This window comes from Salvia splendens, chromosome 11, assembly GCF_004379255.2.
Source record: "Salvia splendens isolate huo1 chromosome 11, SspV2, whole genome shotgun sequence".
In the NCBI taxonomy this organism is placed as follows: Eukaryota; Viridiplantae; Streptophyta; class Magnoliopsida; order Lamiales; family Lamiaceae; genus Salvia; species Salvia splendens.
Window position 1 is genome coordinate 9,511,622 of NC_056042.1, and position 8,348 is coordinate 9,519,969.

Genomic DNA, 8,348 nt, shown 5'->3' on the forward strand with positions numbered 1-8,348 from the left:
GATAATTTGTCTACTATTTATTGAGATTCGTAAGATTTAATCTCATCCACTCATTTTAAAATTTAAGGATGGAGATTTGGTCTTGATTTTGGATATGATGTTATAAGCAATATAAGAGGACCGGTTTCTCAAATTTTATTTCTAATACATAGTATAAATTTTGTAAATATTTTTTCAATTAAAGATCTAGGAAAAATTTAAATCCATGCGAAGATTTTATTAGATTTGAAATATAATTGTTAATTAGAAACTTAGTTCTCATATTCCAAACTTAACGCGTGTCTACTTAAGAACAAAACTTAATGTGAGATTGTTGGTAATATAGTGAAATAGCGTTTTTTGATAGTCAAATTTGAAGTTGGCCTCTAGCTTTATTTCGGCAATATATAATCAAATTAAATTTGAAGAAAATTAATGCTTGTAAATCAACTTAATTTCATTATTAATTTATTATTTTATTCATTTATTTGAAGTTATAGAGAAAAACGAGCAAATCAATCTTTGATTTTTGTTAATTTAGTGAAATTAATAATTTCAATGGCATTTTCTAATGTATTGGTCTATTGCAATCAAGCTAATTAAATATATAAAATAAAATAAGTAATTTTAAACGTGCGTTTGAACAAAAATGTTGCTCACGTAAGGAGCTCGGGTAAAGTATGTAGCATATCATTTAATTTCCCGTGTGTATATATGGTTTAAGATAGATTCATTAATGTGATCATTCTCACTTGAAAGACATGAGATTGGACAAAACTGATAATCTTGAATTGTCTTTTATGATGGATTTGGAGGAACTGCATGACCTCAATTGTTTCATCAACTGCATAGGAAAAGTGATGGGGTGTTTTGAATGATTTTAATTTGGGTGATGGTGATAGAGGGAATCACATGATTTTGGTCGTGATTGGGTGAACTACTACATAATTGATCTTGATCATTGATCAACAATGATCAATTTGGTTTAAATTACTACTTATAATGACTGTAATCATACAAAATTAATGAGCAAATTGGTTTAGTTAATGCAGGATCATCAATTGATTTCCAAGGTCACCAACTAGGCTTTTCCCAAAGTCAATAACTACTTTCTAAATCCAACCTCAAAATCTAACCTACTTTTCTTTTATCTTTTTTTTTTCTGGTCAATTTACACTAGATTATAACAGAAATGTGACAGATGGCAAATTTCACCTCAGCCGAGGCGAAACCGGTTGCTCTTCCTTGGCAAATTTCTTGTTAATTTCTAGCCCTTTAGCTTACTGCATTCAAATCTTGCTCATTCAGAGGTAACGGGCTCGATTCTTCATCAGGCGCAGGCGTCGTCTGTTGCTGTCGATGGCGTATGATGGAGGTGACTGCTTTGAGTATAATGCAGATCGGTATAATGATCCCAGCAACGCGTAGCAATAAAAGCTGTTTCATAGGTTGAGAGAGAATTGAGGAAATGTTGAATGCAGCTTTGCAATTTCTGATTCTCATATATGTTAGAATTTACCATGATCAGTGAGAGCGAATAATTCCCAGCTCGACTCACAACTACCGGAAGAGTATGCCGTATAATCAGGAGCACCATGAACTGCATCAGGTTGAGCAAACAAGATGAATCAAGATCACAAAATGTTGTTTAAGAGCATGTTATTATGAATCAGTATAGCATTCAAGTAGTCCATTTTGTTTTCAATTTCTCAACTTTTTCTGCGAAAGAGAGACGGAGAGAGAGGGGCTTACTATTAGTGCTAATGTGCGGCAGCAGACTATGCTTCGTGATGTGGAAGCAGCATACTCATCGTATTCTGGGTCGAGGAGGCTATGATCAGCAGCAACCATTGCAATAATGCGCGGATTGTTCAAATCTCTTCTTGCAATCTGCCAATTCCCCCTGATAAGAATGGATCTTTATTAGTGCAAGAAATTATTAGTGCATAAGATTGATCCTTGTTTGTTTCAAGCTACGCAAGGATAAGAATTAGAACTACCTCAAGTTCATCGGAAGTCCACCAAAACGGAAAATTGGCGGTGGTGCAGTGTATCCTGGCTTGAATTGCTGCAATACAAAGTGACACTTAGCGCAAGAAAGCAACGGGAGAAGCAAACACAACAAGAAACAAGAAGATATTAACTAACCTGATGGCATATCTCACACATGGTGTCACCCTTCTCGTTGCACCACTTTTGCACACATCTACGATGAGCATACTGACAAACAAAGCCGATAAGAGCACACATGTTACATCTCCAGCACTCGATAAGTGTCAAATGACAACAAGATTCAGTTAAGCCTTCAATTCCTTTATATGGAAATTATGTTCGCGCGTCTAAGTTTTGAAACGAGGGAATAAACGATTAGGTTAGTAAGCTCTAATCAAGATTAAGGCCTAGTGAAAACAGAGCAACAAATGCATAAATCATGATCAAGAATTTCAAATTGGAAATCTTCTAACATAAAAAAAATAATTAACAAAAATGTAATTAAGTAAAGTGAATATGAAGTGATAAATTACAGAGTAATTAGCAACAAACCTTCAAGCTTCCAGAGCAAGAGCAAGGAGCCTCCATACTTGAATCAAAACCTTCATCCTGGCATATCCTACACTCGACCACCTTCCTCGGAGACAAGCTAGCCTCGGAATCTTTCTGGTACGAGTAGTCGATTGCTACTTCTTCGACAGTGATGGGGACTACGTGCTTCAGTCTACTCTCGATTGCAGCCTCGAGGGTCGACTCAGTAAGCAAACGATCAACGAGCAAAACGAAGTGATCCCCCATTTTAAAGCCAAAACAAGGGATGTTTTGCGCGACGAGCTCTCACCTATCACAGAACCAGAGCTTCAACATTACCAAATTAGCTCAGGCAACATGTACAAAAGGGCTAATAGGTTGAATTCAAAGTGTGGTGTGAGTCAACAAAAATTAAGTCTTTAATGAATAACAACAATATCTTAAAAATTACTGGCAAACCCTTTGAAGATAATGTCAAAAGGTGGAATCCCAATTCAAGATTAGAGACAAAAAGAGAGTCTTTAAAAAAGGGTTCTTCTTTTCTTCAAGAGGAAAAGGAGAAACGAACCCTTGGAATCAAATTTTCAAAAAAAAACACCAAAAATAACAAAAGCCCAATACACCAAAACATCAAAAACAAACAATTCGAAGATGGAATTGGAATTAAGCGAATACAATCAAGTGCAGTGTATCTCAACAAGTTTCTTAAACTACCCCAAAAATTGTGAGAATTTAAGCAAAGGTGATGATGTAATTGGAATAAAATTGAGATACAAAGTGAAGGGGAATATACATATAATAGAAAGAGAGACTTACAAGAAGGGTATCGAATAATCTGAAAGCTAAGAAATGTCTCCTTTTCTAGCTAAAGCAACGGATTGAGTGTAATTCAAAAATATGTATTGTTCAAATACAAATTTGTTGTATGCAATCATGGCATCGAACATATATATATATATATATACGCGTGCAGAGAGAGAGAGAAGAGGGGGGATGAGAGAGTTTTTTGAGGTACAGAATTTTTTTTGGGGGAAAATGCAAACAGTCCGAGAATAGTTAAGTGTCTTTTCTTTAACGGTTTAACCATTACTTTTTACTGTACCAGTGAAATTTGTAGTAAGAATGATTATAGAATCGAAATCTTTTTTTTTTCAATTTAAAAATTAACGGCAGCGAAACGATTGCTCTCACCTTCCGTTACTTTTTTAAGCCTTGAATCAGTTAATTATGAAGCGGAGTTAATGAAACGTCATGTCCAGATGCTTAATTGAAGATCGCTATTAGATTAATTAATAAAGTGAAATAGTGTTAATCATTAGTTATTAATATTGATTAGGAGGTTACTTTATTAATTGAACTGCATACTTGAACTTAATTTTATTTGAATATTGGGTACTGCAACTAGCTACTTTGTCCGAATTTTTTTCGAAATATATCTGACATTATGTATACATTTTTAGTAGCCAATTGGTGGTTTACTTAGCAATTAATTTCATCTTTTATTAAAGTCGACGATTCATTTTTATGATAAATAATTTATTTTTATTAATTGATAAACTACAGTTTAATGATTTTTTAATAATAAATTTGCTTAAAAAGATTTTGATATAACATACTGTACTTAAATTATATCTATCTCTTTCATTTCCAGAATTCTAGTGAACTGCATATTTGGTATATGATGAATGTAAGATCCATATTTACAATATTTCATGAAACATAAATTGCACTAGAACTAGAAGTCTCTAAATCTTTCTCATTATATCCTTTCGGCCTAAATGACAAATTAGACCATTTTTAATCATTCTAATCTCATTCTCGTGTTATCCTCTCATTTCTCTTTATTAGAATGTCTTTTAAAATAAAAATATTCCCTTAGACATCTTTAATTTTAAGGATATTTTTTTGTAATATCGGAAATATTCCTTTTAACGGATTTTATGTAGTTCAAGTTTTATATAAAATGTTAGATGATAGAAATATATATATAGGAGATGGTTCATTTCAACATTTTTCTTAAAATAAGAATACAAAATTATATTAGTTCAAAAATCGATTAATATCAGCTAGAATCACAAACATGTTTGTTCGTGGGTCTACGAATAGCAATTCTTGACTCAATATTAAAAACCGATATGTTTTGTGATGCCAACTAATAATAATGTATCAAAAAAAATAATATGGTTTTTTTTTCTCAAAGGTTTCACTAGAACTGCCCCCTATATATAGAAAGTTTAAATTTGTTAAAATAAAACTAAAACTTCGTATGAAATAACTACATTTTATAATTAAATGAAGATTTAGATTTATTATTATAAGCATTGATGTGAGTATCAAATTAAACATAAAACATTGTTTACAAAATTTTATAATGAGATTTTAGCTTAAGATAGAGGGGTGGAAGGCATAAGAGAAGTTGAAGAATATATTTGATAAGTCATATTTTAGTTGGTGACATGTAAGTTGATCGGTTAAATTGAAGGACTTGATCTTTTCAAAGAGTGAAGACCATATTCAAATCTAATAAAGGAATAATATGTTGAGCAGATTGGTTCAAATACAATTCCAATTTCTTCAGACAAATTCTGCCACAAAGCTATGACTGATTAAATAAAAACTACGATGATTCATAATTCATGTAACTTAAGGTAAACGTGTGCAAGTTGATTTGGTTGGAACACTTGGGACAATTACTATTGACAAAATTAGAAATTAAATAAAAATTTAAACCATCGCACTCGAAACTCAAAAGTTTGAGGGTTTGGTTTGTTATGACGATTTGATAATAGCTTTTTCATTGGTTTGGTTGGTCACCTTTCGTATTTCATTAGATACGATGTAATTTAAATACATGATTAAGAAATCTATGATTTTTCTCGCAAAATTGATCGCATAGAACAACTAAATGATTAGTTAGAAAATTTTTTCACTAATAAAACTCGATTAAAATTATTTTTTATAAACCATATCAAATTAAATATGCTTTTAAGAGGATTCTAACAAAATATCAATTGCATATTTCCGTACGAAGAAACCTACACGATAAAAATCTAATTTGTCGTATTTATCTATGCTGACACGCGGTATAATGCTATTCAAGATTGTGTTACGATGCCCCAATTCAGTGTATACCATTCCTTACATTCAATAATGTATACTCCATGTGTCCCACAATAATTGTCACTCTTTTCTATTTTGGTCCGTCCAACAATAATTATCACACTTCATTTTTACCATAATGGTAAGTAGACCCCGCATTCCACTAACTCACTCCACTCACATTTTATTATAAAATCAATATAAAAAGTGGGTCTCACAGTCCACTAACTTTTCCAACCATTTTCTTTACATTTTTTAAAACTTGTGCCCACAATAAGTGTAACGCCCCAGAAATGACCCTAGATGTAATTACTGTTCCGATTATATAATCAATAATTTAGGTTCTTGAAAATAAATATTTATATTGAAAACGTAAAATAATCAATAAGTATAATTGATAAATTGATTAAGTCTAAAATATGATTATAATTAAGAATTAGAATAGTATGTTTTAAGACTTGGTTTGAAAATGAAATATATTGAAAGTATGATGGTTATCGGTTTAGAGTTAGTATTAAACTATTATTTAATGTGATTAAATAAGAATTGAAATAAAGTGTTGGAATGGATGAAAGGAGTAAATATAATCAATGTCTATTGTATTTAGAAGGTAATTTAGTGGTTAGTAATAATTAGATGTTTAAAATAAAATGAATATATACATTTTTTAATGTGGAAAGTAAATAGATAAGTGAAAAGGTAAACTAGTAGAAAACTTAAGAGAAGTGTGGATTGTTCTAGATGATAGATATTATTTTAGTTTAGCTTTGTTAAAACGGGGATCCAACCATTACTCTCTCCACTCCACTATACGTATTCTCTTTCTTTGATAAGCAAGGGAACAACACACTCCAAGCTCCACACTCACCGTCCGTGTTAAATTGTATAATCGACGTATTTAGAGAGGAGAGAACACTATTAATTTGTATTGAATGGGATGATTTCTCAATTATATAGAGGATCCTTTAAATAGAGTGCATGAGACAATGTACATGGTAAGATCATTGATTACACAATATTATGTCAATCTCCTAATTTGTGTAATTGATTATAATTGCAATCTTTCATTTTCTAACACTCCCCCTCAAATTGAGTGGTGAGGTCTCCAATACTCAATTTGCAAAGAGCATCTCCAAAGGCTCTCGTATTGACTGCCTTCGTCAACATGTCGGCAAGCTGATCTTCTGAGCGAACAAATGGTAGCTCAACAATTCTCCTTTCAATATTTTCTTTGATAAAGTGTCTGTCCACCTCGACATGTTTGGTTCGATCGTGTTGAACCGGGTTTTCTGAAATGCTTATGGCGGCCTTGTTACCACAGTATAGTCAGCACTTCTTTCTTGGAGAGAGACCAAGTTCCTTCATCAGCCGTCTTAGCCACATTATCTCAATTAGTCCACTTTTGATACCTCGAAACTCTGCCTCAGCACTGGAAACAGCCACCACTTTCTGTTTTTTACTTCTCCAAGTCACCAAGTTACCTCCAACAATGGTAAAATACCCCGCGGTGGACCTCCTATCATTCGGATTCCCGGCCCAATCAGCATTCGTGTATCCATGAATCTCAAGGTTCTCATTTCTAGAGAATAGCACTCCATGTCCCGTTGTCCCCTTCAGATATCGACAAATTCTGAGCTCTGCCTCCATATGATCCGTCTGTGGTTTATGCATGAACTGACTCGGTTTAGAGTTAGTAGGCAATGTGTGGCCTAGTATGTCCTACGGCGTAGGCAATGTCTGGCCTAGTATGCGATAGGTAGATAAGCTTTCCAACTAGTCGCTGATATCGTCCTCGATCGGTCAACTCGGCTTTATCATCAATCTGCAATCCATGATTAACTACTATAGCCGTATCGGCCGGTTTACACTCTAGGAGCCCCGTTTCTGCAAGAATGTCAAGAATATATTTTCTTTGTCTCAAAAAGATCCCTCTCTATGATCTCAACACCTCGATCCCAAGAAAGAATTTGAGATCCCCTAAGTCCTTCATCTCAAACTCCTGAAACAGATTCTTCTTCAAGTTCTCAATTTCTTCCAAGTCGTCACCTGTGATAATCATGTCATCAACATATATGATTAAGCAAGTGATTTTATCTCCTCTCCTTTTCAGAAACAAAGTATGATCAGAGTTGCTCTGTTTGTATCCATAACTAATCATTGCCCCGACGAACTTCTCAAACCATACTCTTGGGGACTGCTTCAACCCATATAAAGTTTTCCTTAGCCTACATCCTTCCCCTATCTTGAAGTCTGCTGCGAATCCTGGAGGGGCCTCCATATACACCTCTTCTTCCCTTTTTAGCTCACCATCAAGAAAGGTGTTCGCCACATCAAATTGATGTAGTGGCCAATCTTTATTTGCCGCCACAGACAATAAGACTCGAATTGGGTCATCTTGGCCACTGGAGAGAAAGTTTCCGAATAATCTACCCCATATGTCTAGGTGTAGCCCTTCGCGACTAGCCGTGCTTTGTACCTCTCAACTGAGCCATCTGGTCTCATCTTGATAGTGAAAACCCATCGTCATCCTACAGGCCGTTTCCCTTTGGGTAAGATGCATGTTTCCCAAGTGTTGTTCCAGATCAGTGCATCTATTTCCTTTTGCATTGCCTCTCTCCAGTGCTTATGCTGCATAGCCTCTTCCCATGACTGTGGGATCTCTTCTTCCTCATACAGTGCCTTCTCAAATGCTTGATCCATTTCTGCCAGATGACTCGTAATTAGGCAAGCCACAGAGTAGCGAGCCT

The 8,348-nt window shown here is 34.2% G+C and overlaps 1 protein-coding gene across 2 annotated transcripts; it reads right to left on the reverse strand.

Moving 5' to 3' along the window:
- Positions 1–927: 927 nt before the first annotated feature.
- Positions 928–3,521, reverse strand: LOC121754108. Of its 2 annotated transcripts, none has more exons than XM_042149450.1 (7): positions 3,319–3,521; positions 2,524–2,812; positions 2,128–2,199; positions 1,980–2,047; positions 1,732–1,882; positions 1,499–1,579; positions 928–1,416 (listed from the first exon to the last, which is right to left on the reverse strand). In XM_042149450.1, exons 2-7 carry the CDS (start codon positions 2,767–2,769, stop codon positions 1,255–1,257), a joined length of 780 nt encoding a protein of 259 aa, XP_042005384.1. In that variant the 5' UTR covers positions 2,770–2,812; positions 3,319–3,521; the 3' UTR covers positions 928–1,254. The 2 variants fall into 2 exon arrangements, with proteins under 2 accessions (XP_042005384.1, XP_042005386.1); XM_042149452.1 differs by having other exon boundaries at positions 2,524–2,829.
- Positions 3,522–8,348: the final 4,827 nt, after the last annotated feature.